This window comes from Copidosoma floridanum, unplaced genomic scaffold (assembly GCF_036245765.1).
Source record: "Copidosoma floridanum isolate Cflo_tuat_1 unplaced genomic scaffold, Cflo_Japanese_pri ptg000021l, whole genome shotgun sequence".
NCBI classification, from domain to species: Eukaryota; Metazoa; Arthropoda; class Insecta; order Hymenoptera; family Encyrtidae; genus Copidosoma; species Copidosoma floridanum.
The window spans coordinates 17,799,816-17,816,423 of record NW_028321898.1 but is presented as its reverse complement, the minus strand read 5'-3'; the positions used below and the strand labels follow the sequence as shown (position 1 = coordinate 17,816,423).

Sequence of the window (16,608 nt, the reverse complement as noted above, 5' to 3'; positions counted from 1 at the left end):
CCGCTTCCTTATCTATAATTATTTTTATATTTTGCATAATAAAAAAGAATTACTAATGAATGACGCAATATGATTTCGAGAAAGATATAATTTTGGAAGCAAGCTGATCTGTAACATTGTTACTTCATAATTACAAGGCCATGTAAGAATAGTAAGGTTGTACTGTACAGCTGACAGGCTATAAATCTTCCATAACTTATAATCAGGTCTGAAAGGTACTTTTTGTTTTTAGAAGACTGCACGAACTGCAAACTAGCTATAGTTTTAATTTTTTAATGTATGTATGAGAAAGTAATTCGTAATTTTTTTTTAACTTTTAATAAGAATTTATAAAATGTCGAATACCTCCAATTCATAAAAATTAAATAGTATAAAACAAAATTACTTCGAAACGAAAAAAAGTTATTGTAATTTATAAATTTAAATTTTTCACAGGATAAAAACATTTTAATAAACATTTATTTACATACAGATAAATGGTTCGTGGGGTTTTTTAAATTCGTGAAGCAGCAAGTATCTTTTTTGTACGCTACAGTCAATCATTTTAATTGGTAAAGGCTTGAGTAGTTTTGTGTTTAAATTACGCGCGGACTTAAGTGGAATAACAAGCACTGGTGGTGGGGGACTCATCGACTCACCCAACTCCACTCACTCGAACCTATCCGGCAATTCTGACCCGCGCTTTAGTCAGTCTAGTGTAGTTACGCCTGTCAAAGTTTTAACTTTGTTCTCAACAACTAAATAGAAAGTTTTGTAACAGTTTAACCATTAAACTAAAAAACTAAATTGTGTTAGCGAATTGTGTAGTAACGCCAGTTAACGTTATTTTTAACCTCCGAAAAAGTTTTGAAGCAGTTTTACGATACGATAAAAAAAGTGAGCAGAGTAGGTACTCTGACTTAAAGGACAAAGTTAAAAAGTGCTAAAAAGCCGTCAGTCTTATTGCTGCAAGAAAATAAAGCAGGAAAATGAATGCTTTAACTGCAATAACGATTCAATGGTGAGTACTAAACATAACGTACTGTATGACAATAGAATAGTGAAGACAAATGTTTGGAAAATTATCTCTGTAAATGTTATTTTATACTTTCGAATACTTATACAGCCAGGATGACCCAAGAGTCTCTGACTAATATCGCCCTGTTATATCGATCCGTAAAACTAATACAGAATATGATTTGTTGTTGCAGTAAAGTATAAATTTCAAATAAATTGCAATAGTTTGCAGCTTACTTCCTTAAAAAGCTAACTAGTTACCTTTTACTAGTCCTTTGACTTGACCCCCTTTGTGTAGTCTCCCAAAACTGCCAACATGTTTTGCTTTAATTACTAACAATACTCCCATATATTTTAACTAATAATTAAACACTTTTAATGTTATAAACAGCATACACTAAGTCTGACGGATAAAGCTGACTATCTGTTTGCACGAATATAAGGGAAAAAGAGAAATGGGGGAGGGAAAAGTGATGAAAAAGTATAACGGTAAAATGATGGAGTGTAAAATCGTTAGATTATCTTGAAATAACGTAGTTAATTGTACAATAATAAAAATTCCTTTAAGTGGCTGCAGTAGAAAAATGCATTCATGTATGACGCATGCAGTACTGTTTTTAAAAGTAAGCAAAGCCTGCATAAAAAATAGGATGTATTGTATCTAAAATTACACGTCCAAAAATACAACTATATAATAACATTGAATGCAAATGTTCACCAAGTGTTTTAATTTTTACAAAAAAGCTTGTAGCTGCACAGAAATTTCATAAATATCCTACATTCAGTATATTTATTATTTTTTATACATCCAAAAAATGTTGACGTGGTTACCGCCATTGTTAAGAAAATTTACGATGGCAAAAGAAACGCAAGTTGGAACTTTTCAATTATCGTCATGATAAAAACACAATAGTCATTATTTTCTCATCCAAATTCGTCATGCATGGCTAATTAACGAGGCATTAAATTTCAAAAGTCTTTACATGGATAAACCTAATGTATTATTGATAATACATATCGTTTCGAAAGTTTAAGCTACCTTCGTTACGGCTACGTTTCTATATGTACTTTCTTTTAAGTATATTATTTTCAAAAAAATCGTGAAACAACGATTTTTTGTTTGAAGCTTTCCATCTTTGTTTTTGTAGTCAATAACTGTATAATTTGGCTGTGTTTGCATGTAAGAAAATTTGTATCAATCGGTAAACTATTACCACCTGACGTATATATTTATTTACATCAGAATCATAGAGTTATACATTTAGCTCTATCCTGGAGACATTGATTAGCGTACTGAGCACTTGGAAATGGAATAGAGAAAAAGTTGGAGTAATAGGAGTTGACTAACACTCACAACTAAACGGTGTATTGTCTGAGTACTGACACAATTTCTATAATTATGAACACTAGAACTAACTCCTGCACACCCTCTAATGTCATTGATGAAGCGTAAGAAAAATATTTTATTGACCCTTAAAAATCCATGGCTAAGGCAAAACGACGAGACGCGAACTATCACGCATCTAAATTCTTACTTAAAAATCGGAAATTTATCAGAAAAGAAAGTGATTTTAAAAACTTATGTAATTTGACCTCTTGATTACAATGAAAAAAATTTAAAACATTTTCGAAATGTAAGTCAATGTTGAAATCGCGTTTTGAGTTTTATTTTGCCCGATTCTTAGTAGCGGTAAAAACTACAGTAAGAAAAAAAAATTCTAGTGAATTCTCATGGAATTTTGTCAGTTTTAACTACTTGAACAAGCACAATGAAAAAAAAAATTTGCACGAACGATTTTACACTTAACTGTAAAGGTAAGTGAGACAGAGACAAGGTACAAGTTAACCACGTAAATGCAAGAGTACCCCCTAGTTTTCCTACTATTTTACCGTGAGTAGCAGCAAAGAAGTAAGAACCATATTATTTAGAACTATGTGAGTGTTTGTATCTAAGTGTGGCTGATACACAGTTGGATACGCAAACGACTTTTACTTGGTGGTCATGCACTCACTTACTTAATCCCCTGAAATATTATATATTGGTCAATTATTTCATAAGTCTATAGTGGCTCTTATTAAATACTAATGAACTTATAAAAATATACATTGTATGTAGGTAAATTATTATTTAAGATCTTTGTGCATTATATATGTATTTTTTTTTTTTTTTTCTATATTAAAATGCTTTACGTCCGGCCCCTTTAATAAGGGCACTACTATAGGCACTTAGCACTTTAGAGAAGGAAGGGAAGAGGGATGAGAGGCCTCCCATTATTGGGAGGGGGGTAGGGGAAAATTAGGCAATTATGCTGCAAGGAGGTCGCCTAAACCCTCCTCGAGGAGCATTGCGTGGTGAAAAAGCACATGTGAAAGACACAGAGGTACTTGCCCGAAAGTAGCACTGGCCGGGAATCGAACCATGGTCACCCGCGTGTCAATCCACGACCTAGCCGACTGAGCCACCGCGCGCTTATTATATATGTATATATGGCAAAGATAACAATAACCTTTGCTCAATACAACCGACTCTGCAAAGAAGGTTGCTTTACTTTTGTCATCTAAAACTCGTTTATCTTTGGAACTAAACTACTTGACAATGTCGTAAATAAAAGTGTTGTCAATTTTTTTGGCTGGTAAATTAGCATTTGTACTAAAACTTACGAAAACAATGTGTTCGTGGACAACAATTATTATTCTCTTCCAAATGTGTTGTTCGTACAAAGTTCAAAGTTTTGCAGAAGATTAAGTCGATTTTTCCCAACCCGCAATTCTGCGCAAAGTGTCAAAATCAACTTTTTTCTTTTGACGCTGACGTCGATGCATGTCGCAATGAGTATATTGTTTAAGAAGCCCTGTCAAAATTTTATATTATTCAATGCGTTACTTTTAAAAAAATTCACATTTCAGATTAGGCAGACTTAAAACTGTTTAAGGATTAGATGTAAGTTTTTTCTTAATTCACAACGGGTTGTATTAGATTTTGGCCTAATTTGTCTCCCATGTACTATAGTACTGAGCAATCCAATTCTTAGAATCAAAGAAAATTTCTTTATCCTCATTCTGTTAAATATTTCCTTTTAATTGAAACTATTTAGTCGATAAAAAAAAAAAAACATTTCATACAACTAAATGAGAAATTCGTCATTAAAAAAAGGAAATTTAAGATTAATAAAATATTATTTTCAATTTACTTATACTTTTTTACTCATAAGAAAATACTTAATGAAATGAGGGTAAAGTAATTTTCCTTGATTCTAAGAATTGGGTTGCTCAGTGATAGGTAAAAGGCTACTCTAATTTTAGATTCTAACGGCTTGATAATTTGTTAGTTAAATAATTTCTTAATACTTGTATCCTTAAAGCTTTACACAAGTGTAAGCATAAATCTGTACTCCTGTATGCTGTGTTATCATACTCGCAATCCATGTTATTATTTTTCCCATTCTTGTAGTATGCATGACAACACCAAACAAAATTTATGACTCTACACTATTATGATATACGCTCAAATCACTGGTTTGTTTGGTCGATTCACTTTCAATAACCTTTTTTTTAATTTATTAAAAAATTTTCCTATAAGGCTTCATGCATTTTGGCGATCTTAGCATGGGAAAATTTTTCTGACTCGACGGCGCCATCTGACATAGGCGCATAGCGAATATATCGCGAAAAAGATCTCATTCTAGCTGAAACGCGATTTTTCTTAATACTTGTACTATTGTATTCATTGATTTTTAACTTTTAATTAGGACTTTAGATGATATACAGACAAATTTAAAACAAAGATGAGGTCAGTCACATAAGGAGCCGCGGAGTATAAAGCCATTTGACTGAAGTCTTTGTGCTACAGATGTTTGTGTTTAACTTTGTAAGACCTTCAAAAATCCAAAGCTCATAAATATCGTCTCCTTCAGCCATTCTCATTAATTCTGTATATTGACTTTTTGTTTTTAATGTTTTACTTCACTTTCTAATCTTATCTTTATCAGATTTTCTGATTCTTAACTTATAAATTATGCATTGCATGCATGATTTGCAGTAATTAAACAGCCCTATCAGTTTATTAAACATAAGCTTGTTGATAAACATCAGCTTATTAATAAATATTTAAGTTTTCAAAACTTTTTTACTATTATCATCCATTCTTTTTTGTGTATAAAATTGTGTGGATTTACTTAAAATACATTTACATCCGTATCTGACAGCACTATTTATTAGTTATTTATTATCAACTAGATGAAAATCGCCGATGAATGCTCAAAGTAGCGACAGTCACTAACTATGTATTACTTGTATACATGTATATTTATAGTTAACCAATTAGGATCCTCAAGTGCATGTTATATAAGGCTGCCATATAATAGCTCATGCCAGCCAGTTATCAATTTCTAAATGAAAAAAAAATCATGGAGGTTACAGTGGCTGAGGGGGCTCCAGCGAGCACTGGTACTAATCCAAAAATCATTGTGTAAGTTGGTATCACTGCTGCAGGTATATGTGCGATTACTATCATGTATGAATATATAGAGATCAAGAGGTCGTCTATAAGACAGAAAAAGGTGTTTCGTCCTGAGAGCATGCCAGGATTCATCAGTAAGGCTGATGACGTGCTGCCTGCCTTAGACACAGAAGAGGTGTGGGTTTAGTCTAACTCGTTCGTGCTTATATATGAATCGTGTGGGAATTTCACCGCTTGACGGAAGCAAACTATTAGGGGCTTGGCAACTTGGCGAGTAAAGCCTGAAGCGCGAGAGATGTGAGACGCCACAAATATGTATGTTATATACAACCGAAAATACTGTAAGCTAAAACAATTGGAACACAACAAACTGAAAAATACTTTACGAAATATCTCGGATTTTTCAGGGTTACCTATATCTTATAAGGTACTGCTTAAAAGCTGATATTTTTTTCTACAAAACAGTTACTACCGTAATGTGTATCTCCTACATTATGGTTAGAAAATTAAGATATATTTATATTGATCCATAAGAGGTTACTATTAAAATAGTTTATAAAAACACTGCTGGATTCAGTGATTTTTATACATCAGTTTAACTACCTACGACCTCTTAACTCCTTTCGCTGGGACTTCTTTAAGAGGTAGAGTGCTTACCTTTCGTCTGGAATAGTCAAGTTCAAGACCCTGCTCCATCATTTTTCCGTGGGTACCTCTAAGATTTTTCCGTATGCTCCAAACGCTGTGGAGCTCCTTGTCAATATAGTACTACCGTACTATCTAACACTAAATGAAACGGTGCCTGGCTCTGCGGTGTAAAGCGTAATATGCTGTCAGAGCAGTAAGAATCAACGGTGTCTCGTAACATTAATTTCTAAATATACAGATTCAATACGGCATACCGATGTCAAAGTAAATGAGCAAAGGCTAACCACAAAGACGATGACAAAAAGAATAAAAACGGCTAAGTTAATTAAAGTACAAGAAAGCTTATGCTATTCTAAGTAGATTAGAAAAATTCATCATGACCATAAATTTCCGTATAAGGCAAAATTATGCTAATACGTATAGAAAAACTACAAGGAGCTTTGATTGCTAAGTAGTTACAGCACCGTAGATAAAGCAACTTGTGAAATTGTGCTTACAAATCCTACCGGAAGTTATCGAGATTTTTTCTCACGTTTTTTGATGTGACAAATACCCCAGATGCACGAATCTGAACTTTTGATCAGTTGCCCAGAGCATTTAGTCATGACTCAAAACTTCTATGATACTATTTAAATAACTGCAAAAGAGCTAACAAACGTAAAAAAAATCGTTAAAAACATTATTCCCTTAATGTTGAACTGGAAAGACTAGACCAACTTTATTTTTGTATTTAAATTTTTTTTCTTTTTAAAAATGTTCTAGTCGAGCGCTCAAAACTTCAGACTTGCCAAAATTCCAAAAAACTACTTATGCAAGTTTTAAGAACGAATAATAGGTTTTTCAGTCTAGAATGTCTAGACCTCTGAGGGTCATCTTCTCAATTAAAAGCCAAACACACGCACAGGCAGCTTGTCAGGTGTAAGCACTAACGGTATTCTACAGAGTAGTAAGTACAGCGAGTTAAATAGTTTACTGGAAAGAACCCTTCTATTCAACTTGATAATTTCTGAACTACAATATCTGCACCCTGTAAATAGTACCCAATAGGATGAATGACCGATTAGTTTGAGGGAAACTTAACAAGAGATTTGCATGAAAAATTCGCATTTTTATGGAAAGGAGGGTAGTTGGGAAAAAATGGACAAGAGAGGTAGTGATTGATGGATAACCACTCCTATAGAATAACATCTAGCGCTTTCACCCGTGGCAAAAGTTGGAGACTCAGGGGGAAGTCGATGGCATCAATCCAAGTAGTTCATAGATATCTTTGAATACATTTAAAGAAAAATATTTTATAGTAAGACGTGGAGCGTAAAAGTTTACAGAAATATTTGATTGTAAGTTCCCTAGCATATCCTATTCTATGTAATCCTAATAAATTCTAGTAAATAATCCTAAGTATCCTATGTAAATGAAGAAATGCGTCTTTATATCATAGTCGTTAAAGGTATGAAGAGCATAGTATATGCATAAACTAGTGAGGCTAAGCCTTCTGCGCGCTCCACGTGACAATCCCTTATTAATAAATTATGATTACTCTCATAGGTTTTGAGGTAGGAGGCTAAAGGTTTCAAATTACAAAAACAAAATTTTCATAATCTAAAAACACTTATTGGTAAATTTATTCTAAGAATAACTTAAAAAGATATTATAATGAATCAGCTATAGTTGGTCTGTGATTGACAGTCAAGTACGATTTATAATAAATGTAAAGGAAAAACGATTATTAAACGTAATAAAAAACCAGTGGACAGTGAAAGCTTGGGTACTCAAGTAAAAAGTTACACTTCTATAAAATTATATGGCTGATAATATAATTATAAATATGAATATACCGCTCATGAAACGATATTGTGTACGAAGGTAGTGCAATTATCGTTAGAATAAGTGCACCTACGATAGTGGGGTGTGGTTTTAATGAATATTCTAATATTTATTAAAACCGCAATAACTAAACAATTATGAACTATATATTATGGAACTATACAACATGAAAAATATAAAAACTGGCCAATACAAGACTGTGCCCTTTCATTGAATCTTCCAAAACGACTTCCTTTACTGCCTACGCTATACATATATATGTATAACGTCATACTCACATTCATCTCATATTTATAATGATTTTTAAAAGCATACTAGTACAAGACAATGAATTTCCCTTCAGAACGTTCATCACACATAGGTTTTTTTGTCAGATATTATTGAAACATCAAAAGTATACTTAAAATACTATAAGAAATACCCAAAAAAAAAATTGCAGATCATTTAACTGTACCCTCTTTTACATGTACAATTTCAAAAATTTGCAATTTAACATGTAACCTTATGGAAAAATCACGTAAAATAGTACTTTTAAGATCCGTGTGAACCCTCCCAATTTTTAATTTACGTAAGACTTCTTTTATAGATAAACCTGTTTCATTTTCAAGTAGGTCTAGAATTTCCTTTTTTTTTAATAACACAGAAAAGAAGGAGTTAAGTATGCGTAAAAACATAAATGTAAGTACATCCATATAAAAAAATCATTTCACCGTTGCTGCCTACGTTTGCGCTCCTCCTAACTCTCTAAATGCGGAAAAAAGAAACGCAATAAAAATCAATTGTTGTATTGATACAGTACCAAAATTTTTTTTTTCTACAAAAATCATGAAAAAATGTGAACAGCTGTACAAACAATTAATTATTTATTTAAAAAAAAAACAAATTAATAATAAGTTAATAAATGTTTATTAATACATATGAAAGCTGCTCTGCTAATACATTGTTACGTAAGAAAGATATTGGTAAGGAGGTGCTTCGCGAGAATGATCAACACTTATTACTTTAAGGACTTTTATTTAAATTGTAATGTATTTACAAAATTTTTCGAAAAAAACGTGTAACAAGAAAATAAATTTTTTTAAATAAATTATTTAGTTAATGTATAATTAAATCAAAAGTAAGTAAAATTTTCGTAAAAAAAAAGTCACGAAAATGTTACTCTGTTAAAACTGTTTTTTTTTTTATTTATTTTTTTTTTTTATTTAGAATTGGTTAAAAGTAAATGTCAAAATGTGTGTTGTAGTGTGAAAGGACTCCTTTCAAAGGAGGATGTTGTGTGGTATGGTGGGATTGAATAATGTAGGAGGACCCAACCCAATGACAGCAATGATTTATATGGGATGAAAAAGCACCGACTAATGATTAAATTGACTGCATATTTTACGCTTTTTGTATCGTCATAAGATGCTGAATTTATTTAAAAATTATAAGATATCTACGGACTACGTGGATTTAATATCAGAGGCTTTCTCCCAGGTTTTATTTAATCAACACAGTGGGTGCTGGTGCATATCATTTTATCTTCTTCATGTAAATGCTTGAAACTTGGAGTGAATAGGATACCTGAAAACTCTGCAATGAGTATTAGGATCCTAAAGGGTCACATGACTTCTGCAACGTATTATATAGCCAATCGGGAGAAAAAAATAAGACAGGCCCTACGGGGTAGATCATTAATTATTTTTTTACGCTTTTAACAATTGTAATATAATATAAGCCTTTAAATAATATGATTTTAAGAAGACAATGATACCTTAGCTTTGTAAGCGCTAACGCACTATTAACCTTACCAAAATTTTGTTTGTTTACCTATATACAGTCGAAAATGGAAGAGGTTTGTACAGGTTAAATGTGCGTTTCATACGTTTAATGATAAGGCTTAAGCATCGAAAGATCGATTGAAATCAGAAAAAAATAGCTAAGACATCGTTATCACTTTGATAATGTATATATATATATATATATATATACATATACATATTATTAAAGGATTTGATCTTCTCAGAATTGTAAAAATTGGGATAAAAGGAATAAGTACAGAGTTTTCCCGTAAGTCCTCCCTTATTTTTTCCTGAATAAGCTATATATATTTCGATAGTCACGTGACCATTTGGGATCTAAATTTTTGGTATACGTGAAATATAAATACTATACTACTAAACACAGACAAAAAGTTTACTATAATAGACAATGTAAAGATTGCAGTGTATTGTGAAAACAGTCTCTTTGTAATTCATTAATACATAAGTACGACACTAACAAAGGATATTATACATTGAATAAAAAATCCGAAATTTAAGGTACTAGAAAAAATACGTATGATAGTCTTAGATTTTTTATCAAGTTAGAGTTTTTTTTTGAAGAAACAAACATTTTTTTTTTTTTATTTAAAAGAAAAAAAAGGGGTGCATTTACGTTTTTTTAATTTCTTGAAAATACTACACCAGAATATTAAGACAATTTAACGTTGAGCCTGGTAACGTTCGCTTGATATTTCATTGACAAAATAGAGGCGTAAGCAACTTTGAAAAAAAAACAATAAAAACGTTTGATTTACAAAGTTGATATAATGTAAAACAATGAATTTTTAATGTTGAAATTTGTTTGTTTTTGCTTACATTCGTTAAGTATTAATTAATTACATTTTTTTACAGATTCAACAGCTATTTCAAGCCCTGCATCAAAGGGATGTTGAAATTAAAGAGTTGACAACATCGTTACGACAAGTATTAGCTTCTAAGGATATGTTGAACATAAAAGTCAAGTTTCTAAATTCATGCATTGAAAGTTATAATGAAAAGGTAAAATTAATTTTTTTAAACGGAAAAATTATTTTAAATTATTAATTATTACTGTTTATGAATGCTTAAGTTAGAAAATACGATAAGTTATCGAACAGGCTTAATTGTTAAGCTTACACAAACAAGGCAGAACGTTAAAAAATTGGAGAAATTAAAAAATCACAATACACAGATTTGGGTTACTTCAAAAATCGAATTGAAAATCTCAAAGGATAAATAAAAAATTATTATTTTTCTTTGGAATAATATTAGTTGCTCATTAACTACAGTAACGTAGAACAAAAATTAGGATAAAAAAAACAGTTTCAATTAAAAAAATTCCAGCCAAGCATTAAGGTAAAATTGGTGATGTATGGTGGAGAAAAATTACATGTGGCATCACTACCGCCCCACAAACTATGACCGGCTTTTTTGCTGACATACAAGTCTTCAGTAAGACTTTCGATTTCAGTATGATTAGATACGTTTTGATTGCTAACAAAATATTTACTCGGAACATTGCTTTTTTCAAATAGTAAACACTGTTTTTTAAAATAAGTGCGCAATTCTTCAATCTCTCAGGTGTGCTTTCCCTCTTATTCTGATTTTAATTTTTGTATCTGTTCATTTGCTTCCTTAATATTTTTTAGCAATGGCTAAAATATTTTTTTCAGTTTGTCAGTTTTTTGGGCTTAGACTGCACACAAAATTTTTAATGAGAATTTTTTGCTACTTCTCAGTTATTAATAAAAAAAATTTTTAAAGTATCACCTACCAAGTGACAAATTTATCATACTATTATCTTTTTTGGGCCATGGTAGTTCTACTTTCGAACTAGTTTAGAGTTGCTGAGAGTAACGAAGACCATTAAACAAAAGTTCATTAGAAATAATGTATGTTGCAAATTTTAAAAAAATTTACACTAACTTTTATCTTATTATAAAAATTTATTTGTTAGCACTGGTTTCAGCCACAATTTTGTTTAATATTACTTTCGTATTTTTTGTTTATCTTCAAAACTAGGTTATTGATTAACTTACAGTGCTTTTATTTTAAATATACTTCGAAAATTGTTATCTGTTTCTCTTTAGCTATTTTTTATTTTTCCTTTGAGATATTCAATACAAGCTTCGAGATTTATGTTACCACTGGGAGATTTGATGATTTTGAGCTCTTAGACGAACTCCTCTTAATTCATCCTACGAGTCAAGAAGATTTCATCCAACTGTACATATTATTATCGTTACAAACTAAATGCGCTTAAAACACACTTTTGGCTAATAAAATATACATTCATAAAAACAGGTAACCAATTTGGAAGATAAATTACTTGAGGCCAAATCGAAATTCGCCGAATCCGAAAAGAAACTAGAAATGTCCTCTGAAAAAATTGATGGACTGCGCCTGGTTATCCAGGATTTGATGGCAAATGCTCAAACCCAAGCTGAGAGAGAGCAGACCCTCAACCGTCACGTTCAGGAGTTGGAGGTGGTCGTTATCGCGCGGACGACAGAGAAAGAAGAGCTTATCAAAGCTAGTGAAAAAAATAATCACGCAATAAGTCACTTGCAAGCTCAGCTTGATAATAAAATTCAGGAAATTGAAGCACTGAATTTATACAGCTCAAGCACCAGCCAGCAAACCGAGGTTCCTCCACCCAAACAGATAAACATGACGCTTCTAAGCAATCATCAAAAAAAACCACTTGACAAACTCCTTGGGCTTGAAGAAAGTTTGTCAAAGTATTTTCAAGTTGAGGATAAGATGATTAAGAAGGTCAAAGATTTGGAGGAGAAAAAGAACGAACTGTTACTCCAGCAAGAATATCTCTTAGAGTCAACATCAAAGCAGCAATTGCAGATCGAAAGCTTGCGGACAAAACTGGAACAGAAGAGGTGGAACGAGCCAGATGCCTATAGACAAACTATTTTGAGACTGAGCTCTCAAATATCTGAACTCAGTAACAAAAGAGAATTTGATAAGCAGGTTTTATATTACCAGAACGTTGAGGTATGATACATTCAAAATTTATAGTTTTTGAGAAAATTGTAAAATTTAGGTTTGCATAATAAAAATAAGTAACAAATAAATATAATCAGAACAATAATATATGATTTTACTTAATTTTTTTCAGCTGAACGAAATAAAAGCTCGACTGGAGCGTGTAGGTTCTACTCTTGCTGGTAAAGAAACTGAGCTATTAAAAGTTTCCCAATCGAAAAATGAGGCGATGGGAAAATTAAGAGACGAAATATCAGTTTTGACTTCATTGCTTAGTGAAAAAGACAATGAAATTTTTTGCCAGCAAGAGCATCTCAAGGAAAAAGAAAATATAATACAAATAATGACAGATGACTCTTAAATTTTACATAATTCGTTAGTAATGATACACGCAAAAATCAAGGAGTCAGGGAATGTTCTAGACCTCCGTGAAAAACTAAAGCACGAGTGTAGGAAAAACGCCAAGCTATCAGAGATGATCACGATGTTGAAGACTGATTTAAAGATGAACACTTTGAGGCCACGTAACATATAGGACGAATAGACCTTAAGATCAGCAGCTTAAAACTACTACTTTTTTACCACCGGTATTAAGTACATTGTGGGTGCACTCTATTTGCAACGTTTGCTCTTACATTGTTTTAATATTTAAAAACAATTAAGAAAAAAGTTCTGCAGATTTGTATGGTTATCACACAAAAAAATTAGATATTAATACAGCGTTACTATCTCAGGCCCAAAATGTATATGTTTACAATAGCAGACATCAAATAGTTGGCGTTGTTACGTTTTGTATTACGATATATAAGTATTTTATTTTAACAAAAATAGAAAAACTTATTTGATCCAAAAATAAATATTGTGGTGCTGGTCTGTTAACTGATATTTAGCAAATCCTTCTGTCTAGTTTTTCGATTTAGGTAAAAGTACATACGTATGTATAAGCATTTCTTTATGTATCGAAATCCACATCCAAGAAAAGAATTGTTTAAAATCATATAAAAAACACCCGTTACTGTTTATTCCTAGGCTAAAACTTCAGAAATACAATAGAACCCCTTAACCACTAGAAATTAAGCTAGATAATTTCTCTACATTAGACCTATAATATTGATTCATCTATATGTATCTGTCATCCTCGAAAAAGAAAAAATCTTATTCTATAGGCAAAATTGTATTCCTAAGAAATTTAGCACCTGAAAAAATTTTTTTTTTGCGCTACAGCAATTTTTAAGGTTTTTTACAGATATCTCGGTACTATGACTGCACAAATTAAAATATAGGTTACTAAAATCCTCTCAAATAAGGATGAATCATTTGAGCCCTCGAGCGTTACGCTATGTTAATATTTTATAATTTTTGTGTGCTAACCTCACAAGTCTGCATTAATGAGTCATTTAATTTTTTTACATTAAAAACATAGTATATTAGATACTTAATAAATTTTATGTTGTACTATAAAAGACTTCAGCAAAACAAACTAGTGCATTTGTTACGTCTGTAAATTTATTACTGTTAAGAATGCATGCTTTTTTTGTCTATTTTAAGTAAAGTAAGCTTTTTTCTGAATATGTACTGCCTTAGTTTTATCTAAACACCAAGCCACTAACTTAAGAATTTCTATATAAAGGATTGTGGTAACGCTGATGAGTAGAATAGCGTCCTTTGCTAAAAAGCGAACACAAATACTATTACTTGATTACCGTGTTATAATTGCTCAGCAATCACGTAAATGTAATGCGTTAGTTTCTATAGAATCTTGATAGATATCTCAGCTGTCTATTATGTGACCATAACGCAATTTTTTAAAATTATTTTAGTGTTAGAGATTCTACAGTTATGTATATAATAAACAAAATATTTTATGAAAAAAAATGTAATATGTATCTAAGAACATAAAACGTATAATGATTAAGAAATTATTGTAAAGTTATTAACAATATTTATCTAAAAATTGAAATAGTTAGAAAATGTATCATTGTAAATATTCAATACCTTTGATATCTTCTATGGTATAAATCAACGTTTGTATTATATATAATTCGAATTTATGTTGTAACTTACTACTAGTTATAAATTTTTGAGTAAATACAATACGTTGTACCTTAGATAAGAATTTTGCTTTTTTATTTTAATAATATCTTCTAAGCATAACAAATGCAAGAAAATATCAAAGCAAGTGATATTTGAGTAAATTGTTGGTACATTCTTGATATTATAACGCTATGAAGCAGTATAAAAAAACCTACCGTAAATTGATATGAAACTACTGAAAGGCCTTTATAAATTTCAATCTCGAGATTAAATAAAGAATTAAAATTTTCTAGCAATTGTTGATTTTGGCTTCAGAACTTGGTTCTTTTAATTCAAATTTATTCTCAAAACACAAAAAATTAAATGTTTTGAAAAGTATGAAACTTTTTTTATTCTTGTTAGTTTATTTTGTAAAATTCTTTGTAGAAGATTTACAGATACTCACTGACAATCGTTAACAACTATTAATCTTAAACAGATATTTCGTGTAACGTAGTTTTATATATATTTTAAAGAGCTAATAACAAATAATAAAAGTGCAGGAAACAACTGCTTCTATAAGTATTTTGGTAGTGCATACTGCATCATTACACGGTAAAATCATAAAAACAAGATTTTGTTCTTGACTAGAGATTAAATAAAGAAAAAAAATTTCTAGCGGATTCCAATTTTGTTTTTATAATCAAGTTTTTTTATTTAACTGAAATCTACAAACACAAAACATAAAATGTTTTCAAAAGTATTCAACATATCTCATACTTGTTAATTAGTTTTGTCACATCGTGAAATTGTTTGTACAAAATTTATAGTTACATAGTGACGATAGTTGACAACCACTAATCTCAAACAGTTTTTGTGTAACACAGTTGTATAAAATTCTTTATAAAAAACTGATTATAAATATTACTAGTACAAAAAACAGTCACTCTTATAAGTATTGTAGTAGTATATACTATAACATTATACTGTAATATTATAAATACACGATTGCGGACATGACTGCAATATTAAAAGTAAAAAAAATATTTCTCATGCTTTTAATTTATTTGTCAAAACAGTTCTAATTTGGGTTTTAAAAAATTTACGTATCATCGCAAATAGCGATTTTCTAAAATTACTGGAGTTTTTTAAGCAGAAAGTAGTGTATTTATTTAGACATGTTTTGGAAATAATCATAGTATAAACCTAGAACGATAATACCCATTATTAACATCAATATGCGTCAAAATTTATCTATTCTTTTACACCCTTTGCTAGTTGGAAAGCTATTGTAATAGAACGCACTATAATTATTCGATTATTTGTTCTGCTTTCTATTCTGCTGTGATCATATGAGGAAGAGAAAACTTTAGGTACGTACATGAATACTCATATATGCAACAACGTTACACAATAAAAAACATCTCCATCAATATTTTTAGATTTCTTAGGAATATGAATAGTTAAGTAAGTATGATACGTACAATTGATACTGTCATGTTAAGTAATAAACTTTTCTGAACTACTAATGATATTTTTTATGAACTTTAGTGTGAACAGTTGTAATCTTCAACTTGTTCCTTTCATTTGATACATTAATCCGATGTCAATGCGGGGTATTATTTTATACTGTTATGGTATAACTGATCAGTTTGACAACTATCATTTAGACTAAGTATTTGACCAAGTTTAAAAATAAAAATTAATGGTTTCTGGTACGTGACAACTTTTATTAATATACATTTACAAATTTTTATTTCATATTATAGCCATTGTTACGTAGGGAAGATATTGGTAAGGAGTGCTTTGCGAGAATGATCAACACTTATTACTTCAAGGACTTTTATCCAAGATACCGTAATCATAGGCAAGGTAGCACGTATGTTT

The 16,608-nt window shown here is 30.8% G+C and overlaps 1 protein-coding gene across 1 annotated transcript; it reads left to right on the top strand.

Annotated features, from left to right (window-relative positions):
- The first annotated feature begins 12,089 nt into the window (after positions 1-12,089).
- Positions 12,090-13,325, top strand: LOC149374157 (uncharacterized). The gene is made up of 2 exons (XM_089594674.1): positions 12,090-12,717; positions 12,842-13,325. Exons 1-2 carry the CDS (start codon positions 12,130-12,132, stop codon positions 13,067-13,069), a joined length of 816 nt encoding a protein of 271 aa, XP_089450800.1. The 5' UTR covers positions 12,090-12,129; the 3' UTR covers positions 13,070-13,325.
- The last annotated feature ends 3,283 nt before the right edge of the window (positions 13,326-16,608 follow it).